We start from the raw sequence: 26,447 nt of genomic DNA, 5'->3' as shown, positions 1-26,447 counted from the left end.
TCCAGCGTCGGCCTCAGCTCAGCTGCAGTCTTAAATACCGCTCCCTTGACGAGTGTAATCTGCTGCAGCTGGCAGAGGAGGACGAGCGGCAGGTGTGGCTGTCTCGAGTGAAGAAACACTTCCGGGTTCGCAGTCTCCTCAGCGAACCAAAACATCCGGAAGCTCACACGGAGAAACCAGGAGAAAAAAGGAGAGAAAATCAAAATACCACACGGAAAATATAAACATAAACATACACTAAAATACATGAGCCCTGGGTCCCTAGACCCAGGCCATGACAGTAAAACCTTTTTGTCACATGACTTAGAGTACTTAATTTGTAAATATTTGGCTTAGCTGTTGTTAAAAAACAACGATAGAGTTTCACAGTTGATCTGAGGTTGTATTTACCAAACTTTAAGGCTTCTTAACGACCAGATGATCTTTATTATGTTATAATTAATTGAATAATAACATTATTGGTCTGTGAAGGTTTTCAGTCGTCCAGGTCGTTGTAGTCCAAGGAGCTTGCAAAGAAAAGTACTTAAGTACTTAAAGAAGTCCAGACGCTTTTCTTTGCAAGCTCCTTTGGCCTTGAAGATGTTTAACCTCTCATCTGAGAAGCTTCTTTCTTTCTTTCTTTCTTTCTTTCTTTCTTTCTTTCTTTCTTTCTTTCTTTAATTATTCTCAGTTTTCATTCATCTGAGGTTGTATTTAATTTATTTTAAGACTTACTAAGACTTACCAAAGATTTTTTTCATTTTACCCTGATATGTAAAACCCTACAAGTGAATGAGGCTGTACTTTCTGTAAGTAATTAGTTAATAGTCCACACATGCTAAAATCATGGTCAGGAGTTATAGGGGGTGAAAATCATGTTCTTTGGACTACTTTAGAGGAGAAATCATGATAACATGTCAGAAACTGCACAAAATGTAAGCAATTATAAAGTCCGGGCATTTTTAGTAATTTGTTTTTCCACTTCACAGGATTTTTGTTGGATAAGAGAAAAACATCCCGGGGTTATGTTAAAAATGTGTTCAACAGCTGTAAATAAACATAGAATGAACTCTAGTATCCCCAGTTTCAACAGCTAGTCTTAAACCCTCTCTTTAGAAAACGCTGCCTCTGCTCTAGTTTGCTAAGTGCTACCATATTAGTCGATTTCTGGGAGAAGTAGGAGTTGTGGTTTTTTCCGTCATAACTTTCATGGCAGACACTGTTAGAAGCTGGGCTTTTTTTTAAAAATTTTTATCTTTCAGTGATTATAAAGCAGTCTCTAAGCAGCATTAAAGTGGAACATTTATACGTCTTAAATGAGGAGAAATGCAGGATGAGGCTTTATTTTCTGCTGAAAAGAAATGTTTTAGAGAGTGTTGGTATGTTCACAGATTCAAAAAGCAATGCATTACACTTTATTATAATCAATCCAGGGTACAAAACCAGACAACCAAAGTTCAAAAGCCTCATTTCAGGGGAAATGCTGAACGTCAGCAAGACCAAGGAGCTGGTGGTGGACTTCAGAAGGGGTCAGCACAGAGACTACAAGCCCATTATCATCAATGGAGCTCCAGTGGAGAGGGTGCAGTCCTTCAAGTATCTTGGTGTCCACATCTCCTCAGACCTGACATGGGCTGCCCACATTCAGGTCCAGACCAAAAAGGCTAGGCAGCACCTGTATCACCTACGACAACTGAGGAAGTTCAGGGTCTCTCCAAAGATCCTCAGGATTTTCTATACAGGCGCTGTGGAGAGCATCCTCACACAGAACATGACATCGTGGTTCGGGAACAGCTGTGTGAAGGACCAAAAAGCTCTCCAGAGAGTGATCCGTACAGCAGAACGCTGCTGCAGGATTGCTCTCCCCCCGCTTCAGGACACCTACACCAGGAGATGCCGGACTAGAGCAGCGCAGATACTGAAGGACCCGTCCCATCCTGGCAACAAACTGTTCCAACTTCTGCAATCTGGTAGAAGGTTCCGCATCTTCCGGGCAAGGACAGAGAGACTCAAGAGGAGCTTCTATCCCCAAGCCATCCGTGCCCTAAACACACACACCCGCCCTCTCACATCATCTATAATTGACTGAGACAGGACTCTTCCAGACACTAAACCAAGGCACAATGTACAATGTACAATGTACATTTCAATTCCTTTAATTTTAAATATGTTTATATTGTCTATCCTGTAAAATAGTCAGATGTCTATTCATATTAATGTACAGAATTCACCTGCTTGCTGCTACTACTGCACATTCACCCAGTGTATATACTATATGTGTATATATATATATATATATATATATATATATATATATATATATATATATATATATATATATATATATAAAACACCCAGCACGCCCCTGCGGGCGGTTTATCCTTCAAGCTCGGGTCCTCTACCAGAGGCCTGGGAGCTTGAGGGTCCTGCGCAGTATCTTAGCTGTTCCCAGGACTGCGCTCTTCTGGACAGGGATCTCCGATGTTATTCCCGGGATCTGCTGGAGCCACTCGCCTAGCTTGGGAGTCACCGCACCTAGTGCTCCGATTACCACGGGGACCACCGTTACCTTCACCCTCCACATCCTCTCGAGCTCTTCTCTGAGCCCTTGGTATTTCTCCAGCTTCTCGTGTTCCTTCTTCCTGATATTGCTGTCATTCGGAACCGCTACATCGATCACTACGGCCGTCTGCTTCTGTTTGTCTACCACCACTATGTCCGGTTGGTTAGCCACCACCATTTTGTCCGTCTGTATCTGGAAGTCCCACAGGATCTTAGCTCGGTCATTCTCCACCACCCTTGGGGGCATCTCCCATTTTGACCTCGGGACTTCCAGGTTATACTCGGCACAGATGTTCCTGTACACTATGCCGGCCACTTGGTTATGGCGTTCCATGTATGCCTTGCCTGCTAGCATCTTGCACCCTGCTGTTATGTGCTGGATTGTCTCTGGGGCATCTTTACACAGCCTGCACCTGGGGTCTTGCCTGGTGTGATAGACCCCAGCCTCTATGGATCTTGTACTCAGAGCTTGTTCTTGTGCTGCCATGATTAGTGCCTCTGTGCTGTCTTTCAGTCCAGCTTTGTCCAGCCACTGGTAGGATTTCTGGATATCAGCCACCTCCTCTATCTGCCGGTGGTACATACCGTGCAGGGGCCTGTCCTTCCATGATGGTTCCTCGTCTCCCTCCTCTTTCTTGGGTTTCTGCTGCCTGAGGTATTCACTGAGCACTCGGTCAGTTGGGGCCATCTTCCCAATGTATTCTTGGATGTTCCTTGTCTCATCCTGGACTGTGGTGCTGACACTCACCAGTCCCCGGCCCCCTTCCTTCCGCTTAGCGTACAGCCTCAGGGTGCTGGACTTGGGGTGAAACCCTCCATGCATGGTAAGGAGCTTTCTTGTCTTTATGTCAGTGGCTTCTATCTCCTCCTTTGGCCAGCCTATTACCCCAGCAGGGTACCTGATCACGGGCAGGGCGTACGTGTTGATGGCCCGGATCTTGTTCTTACCATTCAGCTGACTCCTCAGGACTTGCCTGACCCTCTGCAGGTACTTGGTGGTTGTAGCCTTTCTAGCGGCCTCTTCATGGTTCCCATTTGCCTGCGGGATCCCCAGGTACTTGTAACTGTCCTCTATGTCTGCAATGTTGCCTTCTGGTAGTTCAATCCCCTCAGTTCTGACTACCTTCCCTCTCTTTGTTACCATCCGACTACACTTCTCCAGTCCGAACGACATTCCAATGTCATTGCTGTATAGCCTGGTAGTGTGGTTCAGTGAATCGATGTCTCGTTCACTCTTGGCATACAGCTTGATGTCATCCATGTACAGGAGGTGGCTGACAACTGCTCCGTTCCGTAGTCGGTATCCGTAGCCAGTCTTGTTAATGATCTCACTGAGGGGGTTCAGGCCTATGCAGAACAGCAGTGGGGACAGAGCATCTCCTTGGTAGATCCCGCACTTGATGGTAACTTGTGCTATGGGCTTGGAGTTGGCCTCTAGTGTTGTACGCCACATCCCCATTGAGTTCCTGATGAAGGCTCTTAGGGTCCCATTGATCTTGTACAATTCTAGGCATTCCAGTATCCAGCTGTGGGGCATTGAGTCATAGGCCTTCTTGTAATCAATCCAGGCAGTGCACAGGTTGGTCAGTCTGGTCTTGCAGTCTCGGCTGATTGTTCTGTCTACCAGTAGCTGGTGTTTTGCACCTCTGGTATTCTTGCCAATTCCTTTCTGTGTCCCGCTCATGTATTGACCCATGTGCCTGTTCATCTTAGCCGATATGATGCCTGACAGGAGCTTCCATGTAGTACTGAGGCAGGTTATTGGTCGGTAGTTGGAGGGGACCGGTCCCTTCTTGGGGTCCTTGGGGATCAGGACCGTCCGGCCTTCAGTTAGCCATTCCGGGTGTCTCTCGTTAACTAGCAGCTGGTTCATTTGTGCTGCCAGACGCTCGTGGAGTGCAGTCAGCTTCTTCAGCCAGTAGGCGTGAACCATGTCGGGCCCTGGTGCTGTCCAACTCTTCATACTGGAGACCCTTTCTTGGATATCTTCCACTGTGATGGTTACTGGACCCTGTTCAGGGAGGTCGCTGTGGTCTGCCCTCAGATCCTCTAGCCACTGAGCATTGCCGTTATGGGTTGCATCCTTCTCCCATATGCTCTTCCAGTATTGCTCCGTCTCCAGCCTTGGTGGTGCTGTTCTCTTATTGTTCCCTTGCCACTGAGAGTACACCTTTGCTGGTTCTGTGGAGAACAGCTGGTTTATTCTCCTGCCTTCTATCTCTCTGGTGTACCTCCTCAAGCGGCTGGCCAAGGCTGTAAGTCTTTGCTTGGCAGTTTCCAAGGCCTGAGGTATGGACAGCTTGCTGTATTTCTTATGCACCTTCTTTGTCGCACCTTGCTGCAACTCCGTTAGTTGGCTAACCTCCCTCCGTGCTACTTTGATCTTGCCCTCTAGCCTCCTTCTCCATGGAGGGTACTGCCCCTTGTCGCTGTTCAACTTGAAATTAATGAAAAGGGAGAATCAGACTTCTGAATTGCTTTTGGCTCTGAGCTGTCAGTCACATGGAAAACTGGTTTATGGGGGATTATTTTTTTTTTTGCTTCTTTTCATGTTGCTGAGAGACATGTTTGACATGACACACGTTATGTTATCACACATGCAAATGTCATTTTGTTATCAATGGTGTAGCTTCCCAAATCCTAGCTGTAGGCCTGCTTTGGTGGATTTTGTCATAAAAACATACTTGATGTGCAGTTCATTCATCTGCATTTTAATGAAGATGAGTCTATAAGAAGAATAACAGATAAAGAACTGGTGGCTCATCACTAAAAAGAAGTTCAACATTAATTCAAAAACTCCACATAGAGATATAACAGTGCTTCAGTATTGCATTTTGATAGTTTTTTGAAGATGTATAGCTCAGCAAAAAAAAAAGTATACAGATCAGTGAAAATGAAAGAAACAGTTCAAGAAAAATAGCTTTTATAGATAATGAGTAACGCAGTGTCATGGCATTTTCATTTGATGCAAGGTTATTGTTTTTCTTCTAAATTTCACAGTAGTTGAAAAAACAAACAAAAAAAGGATTACTAGGATTAACTTCAAAACTTCAAAACTTTCATTTAAGGCTTTGGTGATAGAGTGCTTCATACGTTCTTGTATACTATTGTATTTCAGCTGAAACACACAGGAAATCTTTTATACAGTTCTAAAAGGATGAGCAGACATACCTCAACAGAAATCTGGAGTATACTGAGAGTACACCGAGAGCGTCAAAGCACAGTGTCTAGCTTTCAAATAATGTAAGAATTAGTCATCTGTGACAGAACACTTGCAACAAGGCAGATAGTGCTTGCAAATAGAAATGTGTTTTATTTTATATACATATGCACAATACTGTATGCAATTCTAATACGTTTGAAAGTCAGTATTTGGTATGGCCATGGTCATACCAAATACTGACTTGAGACATGGATCAAGCATCTCTCCCCTCTGGGGAGGCCAGTCCATGACTAATAGTGTTTCATTGTGTGGTTTTCAATCGAGGTATGTTTTTACTGCATTTGCAGTATGTTTAGGATCACTGCATTTCTGAACACTGAAAGTATTGACAATTTTATTTTTTGAGATGTTGCTACATAGTGGATGTGATGGTTCCTTTCTGCATTTATAATTACATCCAAGTCTGAAATATCTTCTTTTGTCCCCCAATTGTTTAGCTTCCTCAGTTTTTTTGCCATGCCAATATGTACCAAGTTTTCAGCCAATAGATCTTTGGGAATCACCTTGTCAGTGCCAATGAATATAAAACTGTGTTATATTTGGCATTTTTTGTAGATTCAACCTAAGAAATGTTGTACTTTTGCAACAGGCTGCTAGTAGCAAAGTGTGTGAATATGCAACTGTTAAATCTGTTCTTTGCTAAGTATCATGTGTGAATGAAACACCGGTTGGAGTTAAGTGTCATTTCGATGCCTGAATTATTTACAGGTTGGTGTTAAGTGGCTTAGCAAACAAACAAAGTTTCAAACAGGTAATGAATTAAAGAAAAAAGCCAACATGAAGTGTCTTACTGTTGTGTTTCCCTACCATGTGTCATGGGAACAGCTTCCCTGCCCCCTGGCCTTGATTTGATATCTTAAGTACTGCAAGAGGAAAAATATGTAACATTTATCCAAAACACAACTGCTCAACATGTTGGTCCCAAATCTCCCATAATTATTCAGATGATATCAGGTTATTACAAAGACCATAACATTTCCATCACAGCATTTTTGCACTTATTGAAAAATAATAGTGTCCCTCGTGGTCTAAGGATGAAGTTATTGTCTTGCACATGTCCTATCAAGTTAACTATATTTAATTATAGGATAAAAATGAACAGTCAAATAGACTTAGTATTGATTGGGTTTTTCCTTTATAAATCGTGTACACTGCAGTCTTGTTGCCTTTGCGCCATATATATTTCAACAGTGACATCTTTCGGCCACTGTGCGCGCTGCAGTCAACACTCCGGTTTCGGATACTATCTTCGAGGATATTTAAACCTCTTTTGCCTTGGTTGGGTGTCGTTTTGTTTTATTTAACTCTATATTTGTGTAAGTTACGGTGGAATAATTACCGAGTAAATTCAACACAAAGAGTGCTTTAAACGCTTGTTTTAAAGCGACAGTGGGTAAAGTAAAAACGTAAGCGAACGCAGCCCTCCCTCCCTTCCTTCCTGGGTCACATGCTAGTCGAGCCGGATCAGCTGACATCACCCAGCTTCTCTTTTTGATTCTCTTCCTCCTCCATCGACTGATAGCGCTTCGTAAAACTGCATTATATCGCTACCTGGGCTGTACTGGCATCAGATTTGAAATTTGGGCCAAGTAGATCTTGCTGATCCAGCAGGTTAACCCGGTGGGTAGATGCTACTAGAGTGGATGATGAACGGACACGCCATTCTTTACACGGGGGTCACTTTGGCCTTCTGGAGCACCATACTAATCGTTGGTAAGGTTTTATTTTACAGGAAAATGCCTAATAATAGCTAAATGAATGAATGAAAATATATATTTCATGTAATTTGCAGTAATGGTCGTGTATTTAATCGTTGTCTCTTCGTGACATTGTGATTTTTTTTTGGTATGTTTGACAGCTGTACTTCAGGACCCGTCTAAATACTGGGATAGTCGATAGGTTAGTTAGCATATGGAAAAAATGGTTTACTAATGCATGATAAGAGGGATACATGAAAACCCAATTCGTTGTTGAATGTATTTTTAAAAATCGCTGTGTGCTCATATTATATAAACAACACGGTTTAAGTTAGCATCTGGCTAGCATGCTGTTAGCTAAGGGTAGTTAGCTTACAGCGTACTCTCATAACAGAAATTTTCAGAGGTTTTAACGTTGGATGTTAGTGATTGTATTTTATTTTTATTAGTGTCACACCTTGTATGATTTGGAAATATTTTACCATGCTTGGATCGCTTTTCTTATTTTAGTTTGAAGTCGTCTGTTTGCGCCGTGCTAAGGTTAGCTGTCTAGGTGTTTGTGTGTCCAGCTGACTGTGCTGGGTAGGAACTACAGTGGTTTTCACGTGAGTGTGAGTGGTCACACCGAAGCTGCAGCTTCTTTTAGAACAGAAGTGTGACTGTGTTTCACGCAACCTGCAAAACACAAGATTACTCATGCAGAAATACACACGGGTCGACTAAATGGCTCATCTTTAAAGTGTTACCGTGTTTTTCCCACATATGCCTAAAAATGACCGTCACTGTTTCCACAGGGATCTGCTACACTATATTTGACCTGGGATTCCGCTTTGATGTGGCATGGTAAGTATTCTTTGTACACAGCTGCTGTCTGGAGGTAAAGATTCATATATACTCTAAAATCATTAGTATCCGAGGGATAAAGTTAACGTGCCACACCATTTTTCTATAGGAAAGAGTTGTTGAAGGTAGGTTAAGAAGAGACGTGATGATCAGTTAGTAGCACTATGACTTAATGCTGAGGAAGAGCTGTACAGATGTTTGCTTTGTGACTGTTGATGGAGAATTATAGAGAAGGTCAGAGTGAGGTTCACTGTGGATCTCGAGAAAGCATATGATGGGATGCCAAGAGAGGAACTGTGTACTGCGTGAAGAAGTCAGGGTGGTGTAGAACATGTTTTAGGACAGCTAGACAGTGGTGAGGTGTGTCTGCTAGGAGTGACAGATGGCTAAGGTGGGATCAGGGATCCGCTCTGAGCTCCTCCTTGTCGCAGTGACAGATGAGATCAGACAAGAGTCTCTGCCGACTATGATGTTTGCATATGACATTGTGATGTGTAGTGAGAGTAGGTGGGGGTATGCTCTGGAGAGAAGAGGAATGAAGTTGAGTGGAAGCAAGACAGAATACATGTGAGTGTGAGTGAATGAGAGGGAGATGGGTGTAACGCTGAAGAGGTAACAAAGGTCAATGAGTTTAAATACCTGGGGTCAACCATACAAAGCCAATGGAGTGTACACAAGAGAGGTGAAGAAGAGAATGCAGAAAGGAGGAGGGCAGGAGTGTCAGAGGTGATTTGTGACAGAAGGATAGCAGCACGAATGAAAGGGAAGATTTACAAGATGGTAGTAAGACTTTCAATGGTGTATGGTTTCAAGATGGTTTTCACTTAAAAAAAAAAAAAGAAAAAAGACAGGTGGCAGAGTAGAAGATGTTAAGATTTTCATTGGGAGTGACCAGAATGGGCATGATTAGAAATGAGAGGACCAGCTCAGGTCAAGCAGTTTGGAGATGAAGTTAGAGAGGCAAGGCTGAGATGGTTTGAAAAAGGGGCAAATGGGGGGATATATTGCACAAAGGATGTTGACTATGTAGCTGCCAGGCAGGAGGAAAAGACGAAGATTTCATGGATGGAGACATGCAGAGGGCTGGTGTGACAGATGAGGGTCCTAGGGATAGGGTGAAATAGAGGCAGGTGATCCACCTAAATTGGGCAACTGAAAGAATTAAGAAAGTGATGATTTTTGACCTTGTTTGACATCTAGTCTGTTGTTTTAGTTATATTTTATAAGTGGTTCTACCAGGAAAAATATTATATTGACATTCTGGGTAATAAAAGTTATAAAACAGCACTGCCTTTCCCACATTGCACAATTGTAAATGTACAGAGACATGCCTTACAACATAAGCTAGTCTACGTTGCCTGTTTCCTCTTTGACAGATTCAGGGCCCGCCTTTTCCCTTTTTGCAGAGTGATAGTGAGGCACCAATCCGTTTCACTTGGCTGATCAGACATTTTCCAAGATAATTTGTATATGTTGAAAGTGAAAGTAACAGTGAATGTGTCACTGGAGACATTTTTGAGGTCTGTCTGTACTTTCCCCAAATAAATTTGGGATGTGAAAGAAACGCATGAAGTGGTTTCCATCTACTACTTGAAGAGGGCATAGCTTGGATTTATCCACTACAGGTATTTATTTTAACAGACTGTTGAGAAAAAGGTTAGAGTTTAAAACAGAGTGTACATCGTGTTTTTAAAAGGTATTGCAAACAATGATGTTGTTATAAAATTGAGGCTGAGTGAGCTTTACTTCTTTACTCGCAGGTTCCTGACAGAGACTTCTCCTTTCATGTGGGCCAATCTGGGCATTGGTTTGGCCATCTCGTTGTCTGTGGTGGGAGCTGCCTGGTAAGTAAGACTTCTTTAAGTGCATACTAGTATCCATGGCTGGCTATGTTTGATTACAAAACATGAGCATAATTTTACACAAAATGCCAAACTCTGTCAGTTGTCTTGTTTCAACATAAGAGGAGTAAAAAAAAAAAGTGCTGTTCCCTAAAACCTTTGACCTTACTTTTTAAAACAACAGGTGTAAATGTAGAACTGTAAAATCTGAAACTGTGTGAAGTGAAAAATAGATGTTTGGACAAGTTTCTTGTTTTGTATTCAGAGTTTTCGATTGTGAAATAATAAATTGCAGAAATTACACATAAAATACCACATTCACCTACTTACACAGCACTTTATTTTATGGACTTTGCACACCTATATATTTCACACACTAACATTGATCCGTTTTTTCGGGGCAGTTTGCGGTTCGTTATCTTAAAGAAGAATTCAAAATGTAGACTAGAAGACTCGGGAATCGAACCACAGATCTTCTGAGAACTCTAACCGAATTCCTTTAAAGCAGATTTGGCTGAACAGCTGCAGGTAAAGGCCAGCTACAGCCAGTGGTCTGTGGGGAAAAACCGCCACCTGCCGATCCACAGGTTCCTGGATTACAAAATGATTCCTGTGTTTGCTTAATAATTTTGATTTACACACTGAATAACTTATCTCTTCTGCATGATTGTCCTACACATTCCTGTCATTTGGAATTAATGAGAAATACATCGTCTTATTTGTTTTCACACATATTACCTACAAGTCTCTGGGCTGGCTGCTTATTTTGGATCAGTGTTCAGAAGATTTATTTTCATTTAATTGCCTACCTTGAGCTCCTTTTTATTGTTTAGTATTTTATCCCATTAAGTGCATTAGATGAAAAATGTGCTGCCACTGTGTGTTGAAACGGATCCTTTTTACCTTGTTTTTGCATCATTACAAGTCTCGAGTGCATTGAAAACCGTTTGGATCACAGAAGATGTGTATTTATACTACGTGTAAATGGGTCGTTTTAGAGTGAAGCTCAATAATGGTAGTCATTTAACTCATGTTGTGTTTTTATGCTTCTCCTGTTTCCATTTATACCAACTGTTGACTTTTCTGTAACATTAAAATGTTTTTGTAAGTGATGTTGTTTTTCTTTCCGCTTGTTTTCCTAGGGGGATCTACGTCACTGGCTCTAGCATTATTGGTGGTGGCGTCAAGGCTCCACGAATCAAAACCAAAAATTTGGTCAGGTAAGCCCCGTCAAAGAGAGCACTTGTCTGTTTTGTTCCCGTCAACAGCTGTACGTTGCTAAGAAGGGCATTCAGTGAATTATGGTTCCATCTAGCACCAGTAACATCAGTTTATTGCTGCAGGTCCAAAGCAGTGTTTTGCAGAGACGGTGACCCTTGCTTATTCTGTTTCTCCCCCCAGCATTATCTTCTGTGAAGCTGTTGCAATCTATGGAATCATCATGGCTATTGTCATCAGCAATATGGCCGAGGTAAGGAACACATTTTTGATGATTGAGGAAGCCTTTTTTTAAAAAATTCATAAATGATGCAAGGAAGCCTGCACAGAGGACAGCGACACCTTGAAATTAAGCTGCAGTTGTAAGAGACAAAAACAAGTGAAATGTCATTGTAGAGCCCGGAATAAGGATTCTGAAATGATTTATTTCGTCTTACAGAACTTCAGTGGAACGACTCCTGAGACTATTGGGGCACGAAACTACCAAGCTGGTAAGAAAAGAGACTCCTGACTGAAATAGGAAAATCTCACCTTTAATTCTAGGGTTTTAAAAATAAATAATAATAATAACAATAATAGAATTTCAGCCCTGTTTATACATAGGCCCCCATTTTCAGAGGCTCAAAATTAACTGGACTGACAAGCAGTCAGTGCCCAGGTGAGGCCTGTGCCCTTTTAATTTCATGAAGGATTAGGAGGACAAAAGATCCAGAGTTGATTTCAATTGTTGACTTTGTATTTGGTTGCTGTTTACTGGAGATCTCAATATTCTGTTCAAAGAGAATCTATGCAAGCGAGGGTGTCATCATTAGGCTGAAAACAACCCCAAGCCAAAATAAACCTGTCATAGATGGAAAATTTTAGTGGGCAAATCTGCAATCTGGTTGAGTCTTAAAATTGGTAAATGGACTGGGTCTTATATAGTGCTTTTCTACTCTACCTGAGCAGTTTAAGCGCTTTTACACAACTTGTTCATTCACCCAATCACACCATCTAACATTCACACACGCAATCATACTCTGATGGATGCATCTTAGAGCAACATAGGGTTAGTATCTTGCCCAAGGATTTTTGGCATGCAGACTGGAGCAGACTGGGATCGAACTTCTGGTTAGTAGGTGACCTGCTCTACCACCTGAGTTACAGCACTGAGCCCAATGCACTGACCAGCTCAACGAAGGTCTCACAAGAATGATCGCAGAATTATTTCCATGTTTAAGATAAATGTTTACTGGTGTTACAGTCTACAATCCAGGCATACCTTTATGAATGTACAGAGAGTTTACAACAAGGTGGAGGAACAGGAAGGTCAGAAAACAACTAAAAGAGTCTGCACAGTTCTGGGGGAAAAGAATTCGTTGTACAGATGAAACTAAGATGAAGGCCAATCAGATGAATGTGGTGATGTGAAACGACGACGATGTAGACGACTCCATTGTGAGTTACTCAGGTTGAACTGTGACTCATTTTGTTTTCTGTCCTATTAGGTTACTCCATGTTTGGAGCTGGTCTGACTGTGGGCTTTTCCAACCTCTTCTGTGGCATCTGTGTCGGCATCGTGGGCAGCGGAGCCGCTTTGGCAGATGCCCAGAACGCCAGCCTCTTCGTGAAGATCCTAATTGTGGAAATCTTTGGAAGTGCCATCGGCCTGTTTGGTGTCATTGTAGCTATTCTGCAGGTAAATACAGTTTTTTGCAAGCCTTTACCCTTCATCTTTTGCCTCACAGGAGAATAATGGCCACATAGCACAAACTGAAGTTTTTAATTTCACTTATTAATTATTTTAGGTCAGAAACTGTCAATCATCACAATCTTATCATTAAGTTTTATCGGTTTTAGCCTTGCTTTAATCTAAGCGAGGCTAAAACATCTTTTTCTAAATATGTGATAGAATTTCACGTTTTTTAAAAAAATTTTTTATTTCAGTTTACAATTTTTTTGCAAACTAAGTTTTTAGTTTAGTTTTGGTTTGTTATAACAATCTTTCCACAACATAGTTGTTTGGACAAAGGCCCAGATGTTGTTGCAGAGACTTAAAAAATTATAACTCTTTACAGTAAATGTTTATTAAAAACTGCTTTTTGTTTCTCCTCAGACGTCGAAAGTAAAGATGGGTGACTAGAACGTGCATTCAAACGCTGAGAAGACAGACGCTGGAACAAAACAAAAAAGATCGATTATTGTGTAAATACATCGTAAATTATTTAAATGTCTCTATTTGCCTGGTATTTTTTTTTTTTTAACTAACATCCATACAAGAGTTGGTACACCCATGCCCTGCTCTTAATTCTTAAGGGAAGAAGGAAAGTTGAAGAAAACAGCATATTTTGCATTTCATACCTTTTTTTTTTTTTTTTAAATAAAGAAAAATGAGTGAACTCTGTGATGATTTAGCCTGATGAGCAGTAGAAGTAAACGGGGCAGTCTGAGGAGTGGCTAGACGGACAGATTCACTCTGCATTTAAGGAGAGGTTTACACCGATAACTGTTTAATTTGCATCATTTTTATCTGACCGCTCTTGTTGAATGGTAGTTAAAAATTAGACTGGAGTATTTGAAAAACTGTGTGTGTGCGTGTGCGTGTGTGTGCGTGTGTGCGCGCGCGCAGGACATGTGATCTTTTTTTCCTGTGAAGCATGAGGATGTTTGTCATTGTGTTTGTAGCCTGGTCTGTCAGATCTGTTTCCTTTTTTTAAAATCTGTTCTTTGCTGATAGGCTGATGGTCCTAACCCACACAGCAGCCATAATACAGTATTTATCAGGCTTCCTGATCACTAAGGTTGGGTGGCTCAATGGGAGGTCAAATTTGGTCAAATCACATATAGATTTCCTGCAGTCTTTAAAAATGTAATGTTGAGTCTTGCGGTCGTATCCGGCAGCCAGAACTTCCCAATTGACTTCACTTTTATTAGAGTCGTGATCCTTTCCTGTAGTTGGATATAGTGTTTGCTTGAAGTAAAACAAAAGAAGAAGCTTATTGCTGTCCTAGTCAGTTACTAGAAAGGAAAGTAAAATCTTTACCACCATTAATACCCAGTTTTACCTTTTCCTGTGGTATTACTGTCATTTAACAAGGGTCCAAATCTCTGACTCTGTTATATTTGCTGATTCATAATAATAAAACATCCAAATTTTGCAGCCAAATCTTCATTTCATTGAAACTTTTCTTTTGAATGTTAGTTTTGTCTTGTGTGAAAATGTCAACTCTTCTCATTTATGTTCAACATTCCTTAAAGTTTCATTCATTTATGTTTTAAATCTCAGTTGTCTGTGGGTAGATGTTGAAAAGCAGCCTTTTGGGTGGTGTAAATGATTATTTTCTAAGCTACCAGTAACATAAAATTGAGTTTAGCCTAAAATGAGAAAATGCTGTAATGGTGGTGTGTGTGTGTGTGTGTGTGTGTGTGTGTGTGTGTGTGTGTGTGTGTGTGTGTGTGTGTGTGTAAACATAGCTTGAAAACGTCTTATGTTTTTGATCATCATTCCACAGAGCTGACAGACCACGGCTTTTTTGTGAATTGTCCTGTTTTTGGTTTTGGTTTCTTGAAATTTTCCCTCCACATACTCAAGAGTTCAAACACTGAAGTCTGGCCTCACAAAGGTGTCGGAGCAGTGAGATGGTCTTTGCTCTCATAAATGATAATAATCAGATGTGACTCCAAGATGCCTTTGGAGAACCAGGCTGTGTACCAAACCCCGGGCTTTCAGTGACTGTAGGTGGTACTGTGTGTACATTATGTTGACGTGATGGTGACTTGGAAAATAATTCATTTTTCAAAATTGTGTATAATAAAAACAGAATCAGATTTTTGTTTCTGCCTTCATAAATGTCCTTGAGGAAAATAAAATGAATCAATCGAGATCTCTGGTGGCTTTTTCTGTGTTTGTCTTCATTAAATGTGAGCATATTGTCACCCAGGCCAATGAAAAGGCCGCTTTACTCTTTGCAGTTTGTACTTGTTTCCACTAGATGGCTCTGAAATCCACAGCATCTGCCTTGATAAAACAGCTGCTGAAAACTTTCTTGAGGAAATAGTTTTTTTTTTGTCCTGTTAACGTCTCAGCTAAACATTAATATCCATCTTTCAGTTTGCGCAGTTGAAGAATAATGATTTCATCACAATGAAAGCCCTACAACCGTGGCGTAATATACTGTAATGTTTTAAACTTACAATCAGTTTGCTGACCTCTAAAATGTGCCCATCAAAGCTGATTTTGAAAATCTTCTCGGTAGTCTACCTCTGTTCCTGACATCTTCATCATCAACATATTTTGTCCAGTATATCCAATATCTCTCCCCAGCACATGTCCAAACCATCTCAGCTCTAAAAATGCCACCAAAGTCAAAAATAAATAAACAAAATAAAGCACGATTACAAGTATGTAGCAACATTTTAAATAGATCATGTGGTCAATTAAAGTGTTTGAACACCACAATTTAAGTGTCAAAAAGAAGTAAAAGTGAAAAAATAGAGAGAAAAAACAAACAAACAACAACAAAGCAACCCATTAAACTTTGGATGTTTAGAGTTAAAGATAATCTTGTAAAAGGTCTCAATTAGGCTAAACGCAAGTGGGGCGGAGTTAGCCTGCCTGTAATTGTCTAGCCTTTACAACACTTTATTTTGTTCTATTTAAAGCTTGGATTTACCAATATTTATACGGTCATACCGAACTTGTAGAAAATGGGTTTAAAACAAATTTAAAGGGATTTTAGAAATATATTATTATTTTTACTTTAAGTATCTGTCTCTCTGTAAATTTAAATGTAGACTTTATCACTTTTTTGAACTTCCCTTGTATTGGGTATCGTTCAAAAAAATCTTACAATTATTATTTTGCTCATGACTGCAGCATACTAATAATAATAGCTGGCAAAAGCTGGATACTAAATTATCAGCACGCCTTGTATCAGGAAAAAAAAGCGAAGGAAAACCCGGAGCGCGCAGGCTTCCGTAGGCAGCAGGAGCGAAAGGACCTGCTTGCTGCCACATCCTGAGAGCATCCTTTCTCTGCTTTCTTAACATCATCATCAAAACACAGCGGGATGACGGGAAATCACGAGCAGAGCATCTCTCTTCTTCCCGGTTTGCGGTAGAATATCGTCAGCGCTTGCGTTAACGTTTGACTAGCGTAATGCTACAACATGAAGCTTTTTCCCTGATGAAGAGCAGACATAATAGCCAGTCTGTGGGAAAACAGTGTAGTTATCCCGAGCAGAGTCGAGCTGAGCTTCTAGCTTTTTGTGTTTTCTTTTGTCCCCCAGATTTTTCAAACTAAATGCTTATTGAGAGTTTAAAAAATATTTTTTATTATTTTTTCTCTCTCCCTCGGATGATGTGAACAGTTTGTAGTGCTCCAGCAGAGAAGATGCACAGATACAAGTATCCGCCTGACAACATCAAGGTAGGTGCTCCATCTGCTTTCTGGGATGCATTGTTTCATAAAGCATCGTACACACGCTTTTTCCTTTGTTGCTATTTGCACACTTAATTCCGCATAATTCCTGCAGCTTTTCAACATTTCACTGAGTTTGTGGATATTGTGGAAATATTCTCGCAATGCAATGCTCCTTACCCCTCTTTTGTTATCATGCACATTCCCACAAACCAGAAGCATCTTTACACCCGCCATACTAGGCTTCATTGAGCCTCCCATCACTGATCTTCTACAGTAAATGAACCATCTCAGCATACAGCATTCCTGTTTAGTTGGATGGGCTCCGGAGCTCTAAAAATCCACTCTGAAAGTGCAATTTTTCGCAGAATTGCTGGTGCTGTTATAATAACATATCCTGCACTGGCAGCGTTACACTAGGGGAATGTGAGTGAGGAAGAGGAGGAGGGGGTGTCTTCATAGCTTAACTAGGCGTTTTACACAGAAGCACTGGACCTAGATTGTAATCCAGTCTGACATCTCTCTCATGTATGACACGGTGTCACTTTAGTGCTGCTGTTACAGACCGTATACTAGCCAATGAAGTACAAGTACCACAACTGCAGTATTTGTACTTTTTAGTACTTGTTTTGGTGCTGTATATTTAGGCTTTAGAAGTACTTATTTTTAAATCATGTTCAGTTTAGTGTACAAGTAACACATGTACTTGACCTCAGGGCTATTTTCATTAATTAATCTGCTATTTTATTCTTGGATAAACAACACGTTAAAATGTCAGAACGAAGTTAGATTTGTCAACCATGATTTCTTCACACCCAAAGTGCTGTTACATAATAAACATAATGTCTACTGAGTAAATAATTTACAAATATTTTATGTGTTATATTTTAAAAGAAAGCTTGAAAGTCACGTCATGCAGACAGTTTCCGCAAAGCTGTTTTGGCGGAGCACTTGTATACAGGGAGTGCAGAATTATTAGGCAAATGAGTATTTTGTCCACATCATCCTCTTCATGCATGTTGTCTTACTCCAAGCTGTATAGGCTCGAAAGCCTACTACCAATTAAGCATATTAGGTGATGTGCATCTCTGTAATGAGAAGGGGTGTGGTCTAATGACATCAACACCCTATATCAGGTGTGCATAATTATTAGGCAACATCCTTTCCTTTGGCAAAATGGGCCAAAAGAAGGACTTGACAGGCTCAGAAAAGTCAAAAATAGTGAGATATCTTGCAGAGGGATGCAGCAGTCTCAAAATTGCAAAGCTTCTGAAGCGTGATCATCGAACAATCAAGCGTTTCATTCAAAATAGTCAACAGGGTCGCAAGAAGCGTGTGGAAAAACCAAGGCGCAACATAACTGCCCATGAACTGAGAAAAGTCAAGCGTGCAGCTGCCAAGATGCCACTTGCCACCAGTTTGGCCATATTTCAGAGCTGCAACATGACTGGAGTGCCCAAAAGCACAAGGTGTGCAATACTCAGAGACATGGCCAAGGTAAGAAAGGCTGAAAGACGACCACCACTGAACAAGACACACAAGCTGAAACGTCAAGACTGGGCCAAGAAATATCTCAAGACTGATTTTTCTAAGGTTTTATGGACTGATGAAATGAGAGTGAGTCTTGATGGGCCAGATGGATGGGCCCGTGGCTGGATTGGTAAAGGGCAGAGAGCTCCAGTCCGACTCAGACGCCAGCAAGGTGGAGGTGGAGTACTGGTTTGGGCTGGTATCATCAAAGATGAGCTTGTGGGGCCTTTTCGGGTTGAGGATGGAGTCGAGCTCAACTCCCAGTCCTACTGCCAGTTTCTGGAAGACACCTTCTTCAAGCAGTGGTACAGGAAGAAGTCTGCATCCTTCAAGAAAAACATGATTTTCATGCAGGACAATGCTCCATCACACGCGTCCAAGTACTCCACAGCGTGGCTGGCAAGAAAGGGTATAAAAGAAGAAAAACTAATGACATGGCCACCTTGTTCACCTGATCTGAACCCCATTGAGAACCTGTGGTCCATCATCAAATGTGAGATTTACAAGGAGGGAAAACAGTACACCTCTCTGAACAGTGTCTGGGAGGCTGTGGTTGCTGCTGCACGCAATGTTGATGGTGAACAGATCAAAACACTGACAGAATCCATGGATGGCAGGCTTTTGAGTGTCCTTGCAAAGAAAGGTGGCTATATTGGTCGCTGATTTGTTTTTGTTTTGTTTTTGAATGTCAGAAATTTGTGAATGTGGAGATGTTATATTGGTGTCACTGGTAAAAATAAATAATTGAAATGGGTATATATTTGTTTTTTGTTAAGTTGCCTAATAATTATGCACAGTAATAGTCACCTGCACACACAGATATCCCCCTAAAATAGCTAAAACTAAAAACAAACTAAAAACTACTTCCAAAAACATTCAGCTTTGATATTAATGAGTTTTTTGGGTTCATTGAGAACATGGTTGTTGTTCAATAATAAAATTATTCCTCAAAAATACAACTTGCCTAATAATTCTGCACTCCCTGTAGAGTAGAATTATCCCTTTGAGCAGTAGTTTCTCATTGTTTTGTGAAAGCATCTTTTGACCCTCGGAGTGAGCCTGTGACTTCACTCAAGGCTTATCTGATGGCAGAGAGGGGACTGTGGCACAGGGACGTTTAATTACACCGGACAGGGTTTTCTATGTCTCCACCCTCAGGATATGAAGATGTAAACAGCAGAGTAGTTATTTAGCAAATGTCAGAGATTAATCAAGAGGGTCAGCTTCTTTTTACTACTACAATATGAATATGAAGTATGCATTCATACAACTGGTTATTTTTTTGGTAGCAGGCATCTCTACTGCACACACACACACACACACACACACACACACACACACACACACACACACACACACACACACACCCCTACCTTAATCAGCAATGGGATAGCATTTCCTGTCCAATGGTGCGTCAGAAAGAACAAAGCGATCAGGTTCAACATGAGGTTGTTTTTTTTTCTTGAAACGCCTAAAAAACAAGAACATTTTGAGCCACTGTTTTACCAGGTTGATAAGTTAAAGTGAATTAATTTATTTGTCACAAACATAGGTAATGTACACATAGTAATAAGTAGATTACTTTCTCAAACAGCTGACAAACAAATATCCTAATATCTAGAAAAATCAACCCTTTTGATTTCTTTATCCAGGCACACACAAAAGAGGGGGGAGGACTAAATCGTACTTGTATGTGTGTTGAATCAGCAGAAACTATATTAAGTAAGAAAATAAGCAATAACAATTATTTGCAAGCATCCCTGCCTGAGAGCATCATTCCACTGTATGGTGAGCTGTTACCTGCTGCTTGATTTTTGTGTTTTCCTTTTTATGTAAATAGACTTTTCTTTGATAAACTGATGCAGAAAAAGTTGCAAATTGATGCATAAAATTCACCTCAGCGCAGGAAATGAAGTGTGTGATGCTCAGACATCCCCACTTTTGTCAGCACCAGTTATTCATCATTAGTGGCTGAATAAGTCAGCTGAATAGGCAAAATGGAATTAAGTCCTAGCATTTGCTTGATAGTTTATACTTTCTAAAACCTTTTTTATGGTTTTACTACCTCTTTAGAGTTTTTTTTACAGGTGTAAAAACTATTAACGGGAAGATTAAAAAGATACATTTGCGATTGTTTAAATTGCCAGGTCCCAGATTTCGTCCGAATCTGTTCAACCTAAACAGGTGACATGGTGTCGACAGGTGATCGGATTTTCTTGTGTATCTGTTTCCTGAGTCCAGAGTAACATTTACTTTCAGACTCTTGCTTGATTTCTTATGTATATTTTATATATAAAAGGCATTTTTCTTTTCAGTCAAGAGCCTCTTGTTAGCCTCGCTGGCTGCGGCACGTTGCATCACTGTTACAGTGTTTGGATCAGCCTTGCGTAAACACTCCAAGTTTTTCTATTTTTTTTTTATTTTTTAATGTCCCGTCCTGCGTAAAGGAATTTGCGTCTGTTTCCAGGAATGGACAATAAGCAGGTTACGCTGCCACAGATAAACTTAATCCTTACTGTCCCTTACAGAAACTCTACAGAATGAAGCAGTGAAGAGCGGGCAGCTTGTTTCACATTGGTAACCTCTGGTTCACTCGTTATCTTCACCTTTCCGATTCTGGCGACCTTAACAGCGACTGCTACTGATTCATTTTTCTGATCGCCCTTTCATGTTGGGATTTGTTGTCATGGGAACTAATCAGGCCATTCCTGAGTTGCCGAAGGGGGGAATTCAGAGTGTGTGTGTGTGTGGTGTCGTTTGTGGTCTATTTTTTTTATCATTTTTTCTTTAGGGAGTAAAGTAAAGGTTAAGTTATCATCTTTAATTTATTATTAAGTATTATCTTCTGTTATATTCAGCCTGTGAGGACAGCACTGTTTGCACAAGTGTCCCTGTGGACTGAGAGGGTGTTAATATCATTAAATCACAGTGTCCTCAGTCTCAGATATGATCGCTGACCATATTTTTTTTTTGCAGAGTTTCTTGCATTTCTTGTCATTTAATATACGGCACAAATTGCTCCGCTTAACCATGGGTGGACAGTGCTGCTGTTTCAGTGAACACTTTGACCTTTTAGGGAGGTGCTTGGCTGGTTGCTCGGCAACCTTACAAAAATGCTCTGGAACAAAAAATAATACTGCAATTAGAGATTAGAAAAGAAACGTTTGTGCAGATTAAACAAAACCCAAATAACTCTCAAATATATATTTATATTTTTGATGATTTTGAATATTTATTCAAGTATTTTTCTAAATGATCTTCCGAAGTATTATTTCCGGCTAAAACTGTCTCTTTCTCTTCTATCACAACCAGTTTCACTGTGCTGAGATGCACTACCCGCGCTGTTGATTCCATTTAAATCAAACTCCTGTTTGTTTTTACCCTTGATGTGATTTATTTGGACAGATATGAACATGCTAATCAGATTTGGGTGTGGACCAAAACAACTGCATCGAGACCCTTTGGAAGAGGTGGTCTTGGTCCTGTTCCCAATAAAGCGGTTCTTTTACAGTGAGAATATAATCTCAAATCCGACCCAACTAGTAGGCGCAGCAACTAGCCTGCTGCGTACAGTTTTCCCTAAAGTATATCCCAGATAAATCCATATGTTTGCAATACCTTTTCTATTCTGCAGAGTATTCTAAAATTCCGTCTTCCTGTACTTACTTTTGTTCCTCATCTGGCTAATATGCAAAGTGAATGTTCTTACGTTGTTTTTAGTGATACATTTTGGTTTGCTAGGGGTTTTCTTGGAGTTTTGTCCGTGCAAAGATAATAAAGGTGTATGTGTGGAACTGTCCAACTATGGAGACATAGTTCTGGACTCTTTGACTCTTTACTTTTTGGTTTTAGAAGTAAAGAAGCTTCTCGGATGAGAGGTGATCTTCAAAAAACCTAAAGAAGTTCAGATGCCATGCATGACAGAAAGCATACTATATGATGCATGCACTCTGGTTGAATAGTCTGTTGTTTTGGTGTTGTAAAGATGATAAGAGAAAAAGTTGAAATTGTGTAAGACTGCACTGTTCAGTTTTGTACTTGCACTTTGCATTTGACTGTATGACATATAAAAGTTTTATTTTTGAGGACTAGGTGTCTGGTTGTCCTGATGGATTATGGTCTCTGGAGATTAACTATGGTGAGAGTGCTTTTAGTTCAGTTTGGCTTCCCATTATTGTATTGATTTTAAAATTGTTATCAGATTTGTGTTTAATTTCATTTGCTTGGGTATAGTTTCTTGTTACACAGACAAGTATGACTGGAGAGTTGGCCTCTTACCTCAGATCTCCGTAATGAATGCATGTATGGGGAGCATGCATCATTTCAAAACGAGAAAAAAAAGAAGAAGACAATGGTGCTTCTTCCTTCTGCTGCCTTGATTTTAAAATAGAACTTAATTTAATTGTAATTTTGCAGAGATGCTAGATTGTCTCTTCTCTTTCCTGTATAACTTTCTGCGTTGCTGGTTGTTTGTGTGTTTGAAATAGTGTGCTGTATATGTGTCGGATATAGTAATGACTGACATGGAGACAGGTGAGCCATTTTAGAAAAAAGAAACTAAATACTTACAAAGAACAGCAGACTAAAAGTAGAAAAAAGTCAAACAGAGCCAAAAGAGCAAATGTTATGATTCCATGTCTTTTTTTAGCTGTTCTCCTGATATTCTTCCACTTATGGTCACTAGTTATGGGACTCCAAACCAGTCATTACCCAAAAGCTCAAAGTGTAGCAAGAAAATCCCCCCTCACCACTGTGCCACCACAATCATCCCGATTTGTTGATGCAAGGAAGGCTTGACCTGTGCTTTCATGTTGTCGCCATCCAAATGTTGCAGCAGAGATTGAGACTCAACCTGGCAACATTTTCACTCTTCTGTTGTTCAATTTTGATGAGCCAGTGGGAATTACAGTCTCAGTTTCCTGTTGTTAACTGGCAGGACTGGCATGGTGTGGTCTTTTCTGCTGTAGCCAATCTGCTTCAAGGTACAATGTGTTGTGTGTTCAAAGATGCTTTTCCCCAGCACACATGCCATGTGGCCCACAGCGAGCAGCCCACAGAATCCTCTCTTGGGGGCCCAGAAAGACAAAACTGCTCTGGACACTGGGGTAGCCTATATGGGCAAGTCCATATTGGGTTTGCCCAAAGGAACTCCATGTAGGTAAAAGGGTAAAAGGAAAGATTCTTATATAGAACTTTTATACTCTACATGAACACTCAAAGTACTTTATACAACATGTGTCATTCACCCACTCACACAAGCAGTATCGTGCTTTCTGTCTACCATTGAAACTCCAGTGAACACATTAAGAGCAACTCAGGGTTCAGTATCTTGCCCAGGGATACTTTGGCATGCAGACTGGAACAGCTAGGGATAAAACTGCCAACCTTCCAATTGGTAGAGGACCTGCTCTATCTCCCCCGCCCACACAGCCCAACAGCTTACTCACAAATGCCCAATGTAGACCCCAATGGGCATTTTTACTTGCTCTCCATACCTTGGTCATAAAATATGGTTATTTATGTTACTGTTGCCTTTCCGTCAGCTCAAAGGAGTCTGTCCATTCAGTGTCAACCCGGCATTTTCACCCAGAGACCTGCTGTTATCTGGATATTTTCTCTTTTCCGGATTATTCTCTGTAAACTCTGGATATGGCTCTGTGGGACAATCCCAGTAGATCAGACCAGCTCAGACCAGCCCATCTGGCACTTACAACTATGCCGCGTTCAAAATCACTTAAATCACCTTTGTTTCCCATTCTGATACTCAGTTTGAACTTAAGCAAGTCGTCTTCACAATGTCTACATACCTAATGCATTGAGTTGCTGCCATGTGATCGGCTGATTAGAGATTTACATGAACAAGCTGATGAGCAGGTGTTTCTTACAAAGTGGCCACCGACTGTCTGTAACGATACCCTATAGTGTTTGAAGAACGACTGTGTTATGCAGTAACTAACAACAGATCTCCTTTCACTTAGTTTCTTAGGTTTATCCTTTCCTTCTGTTCAGTGTGACTACAGACTCTGTTGTTTGTACATGTTGTTTTCTTTTGCACTTAAAAAGAATAAACACCGCTTTTCAAATTGTTTACAAAATCCAAACACCCAAGGACACAGGTTGATTGGAAAGTGGTGGCCTTAAGCCAAAAGTCCCACTGATGTTTTAAGCCAAAAAGACACTCATTTAAGTAAACTGTCTTTAAACCCCCCTCACCAAATCCTCATCTCACTCCTTCTGCCCACAATCCCTCTCACAGTGAAGCTTTCCTTCCGCTGAAGCACTTCATTTATTTCTTTGCTCTGTTGCCAAATGAGCAGCTGGATCAGACAGTGAGGGGGGGAAGAAGACAGAGAAAGATGATGGAGAGGGAGAGAGAGGGAGAGAAAGAGAGGGAGATGATGATGTTTCCAATGTTGTCCATGCATTGTAACTACAGACGGGGCTTTGTTGTATTTGCATAATGCGGGTGCAGCCCTGCCTGCTGAGAAACAGTGAAAAGCAGCATCAAATACTTTTTCCCACTGTGATATCTCATTGATTCCTCTGTTGCTTGTCAATTTCATCTGGAAAAACAAATTTACGAATATATGAGCAGGAGTGGACCTTTAAAACAAAGCGGCGCGCTTGTTCTTCGATGGGAGACAGCAGGAAGAGGAGCAGAGAGGCAATGTGATATCAGACTTTTAAACAGTTCAGCCTCCTTGAGATCAGAGACAGCTGAGAGGCAATTTAATATCCGCATGGGCAGAGCTGAGAAGAGGAAGTTTTAGACAAGAGAACACTAGAGTTTTGTTCTGATTTGGTCGGCTTTTATTCCCCTCTGTTCGACCTCGTCCCACTCAGCTTCTTTCATCTTGTTCTCTCTTTTTTTTAATATATATTTACCGGATCTGTTTGTTCTGTTTTGTTTTTGTTGTAGCCGCAATTTATTTTCCGCTCCAAGTAAAACTAAAAATCTCATTGTCACAATATTAAAATAGCTGATACTGATCCATCGTTCTCTATTCCATAATCTCAAATTGCTAATTCTACATTAGGCAGCAAGGATGCTTTAGCATCACTTTACTTAGAGGTTCTGTCAATAGCTTTATTTATTTATTTATTGAGGTGAAACTTAGCAGGGTAGATATCCATCCCTCCATTTATGGACTTTATTACATCTCTCCTAGGAGAAAAGCCAGGATACACCTGGACAGGTCCTCCAGGGACAGCCTGTCTGCCTGCAGGGAGCTCTGTTGTCAGATGGAGGCAGTGTATGTGGTACAGCCGGTCTTTGGGCCACTCTTACTCGTGTTGTTGTTGATCTGTCAGCCACCAGCTGAGAAAAGCAAAGTTAGAACGTACAAAGTGCAGAAGTAAAACTGAGTGTCAAAAACAATGAAAAGTACCCACTGCAATCACTGTCTGTGTTTTCCATACTCTATTTTTTTGTCTTTAAAGTTTATTTTGCGGTTCTCCCGTTGCTGGTGAACTCTACTATCGCTATTCCTGTGAGGCGACAGTGCTAACCACTTTAACCTTTGCCACCAGGCTAAATGTAATTTTTGTTCCACCATTAGAAAAAAATAAATAATATATGAGGCAAGGATTTGAGAAGTGCACAGCCTTAGGATTAAATTTAATTAATGGATGCTTAACGTTTAGCCAAAGATGTGGCCTTGCTCTTGGTACCTCCCTGGTTGATGTTGGGTGGCAGGTGAGATTAAGGTAATGCCTACCACTTACCATAAAACATAATGCGTGGCCCAAACAACTGAGGAAAAACTCAATAGTGCACGGGCGAGAGTGAAACATCAGCATGGAAATATCCTCCTATTTTCTTAAGTGGATTGCGATTAAATTAGGTAAAGACAGTGCAGTCATCTTCTTAGGATGATTTGCATTTATTGTCACTATCCCAATTATTTATTTTTTATTCAGCACCTCTTAGTGTTTCATATTGATTGTAAATTTAGCTGTAAATTTCTGGCTTTCCTCTCAGCTTCAGCTGTGTGAAAACCTGCTAAATTAAGATGGTGAACATGGTGAACTTTTATTTAACCTATTAAGATCGCCACTGTGAGCACATTAGCAAGCTGATGTTGTCATTTAGCTCACAGCGTGACAGCTTCTGCAGCCTTACACAGCCACTAGTGTAGTTGTATTATGGAGAGCTG

The 26,447-nt window shown here is 40.7% G+C and overlaps 2 protein-coding genes across 5 annotated transcripts in view; both read left to right on the top strand.

Annotated features, from left to right (window-relative positions):
- The first annotated feature begins 7,186 nt into the window (after positions 1 to 7,186).
- atp6v0b (ATPase H+ transporting V0 subunit b) lies at positions 7,187 to 14,508 on the top strand. The gene is made up of 8 exons (XM_026150444.2): positions 7,187 to 7,477; positions 8,256 to 8,304; positions 10,065 to 10,148; positions 11,288 to 11,365; positions 11,547 to 11,616; positions 11,803 to 11,854; positions 12,851 to 13,041; positions 13,459 to 14,508. Exons 1-8 carry the CDS (start codon positions 7,393 to 7,395, stop codon positions 13,483 to 13,485), a joined length of 636 nt encoding a protein of 211 aa, XP_026006229.1. The 5' UTR covers positions 7,187 to 7,392; the 3' UTR covers positions 13,486 to 14,508.
- Positions 14,509 to 16,290: 1,782 nt separating this feature from the next.
- b4galt2 (UDP-Gal:betaGlcNAc beta 1,4- galactosyltransferase, polypeptide 2) overlaps positions 16,291 to 26,447 on the top strand; it is a 242,927-nt gene continuing 232,770 nt past the window's right edge. For 3 of the 4 annotated variants that reach the window (XR_013903028.1, XR_013903026.1, XR_013903027.1), the window contains exon 1: positions 16,291 to 16,770. The gene's annotated coding sequence lies outside the window, so the exon portion shown is untranslated. The remainder of the gene's footprint in view (positions 16,771 to 26,447) is intronic. The other variant, XM_026148727.2, reaches the window with a different exon arrangement.

This window comes from Astatotilapia calliptera, chromosome 18 (genome assembly GCF_964374335.1).
Source record: "Astatotilapia calliptera chromosome 18, fAstCal68.1, whole genome shotgun sequence".
In the NCBI taxonomy this organism is placed as follows: domain Eukaryota; kingdom Metazoa; phylum Chordata; class Actinopteri; order Cichliformes; family Cichlidae; genus Astatotilapia; species Astatotilapia calliptera.
The sequence above is the reverse complement of the archived record's forward strand: the minus strand, read 5'-3'. Positions and strand labels throughout refer to the sequence as shown.

Bases quoted from the DNA above. Each gene is read 5' to 3' on its own strand.
- atp6v0b (XM_026150444.2), top strand. From the start codon at position 7,393: ATGCTACTAGAGTGGATGATGAACGGACACGCCATTCTTTACACGGGG. The intron at 7,478-8,255 runs GTAAGGTTTTAT...CTGTTTCCACAG, and splicing joins GAGCACCATACTAATCGTTG to GGATCTGCTACACTATATTT. The intron at 11,366-11,546 runs GTAAGCCCCGTC...TTCTCCCCCCAG, and splicing joins AAAACCAAAAATTTGGTCAG to CATTATCTTCTGTGAAGCTG.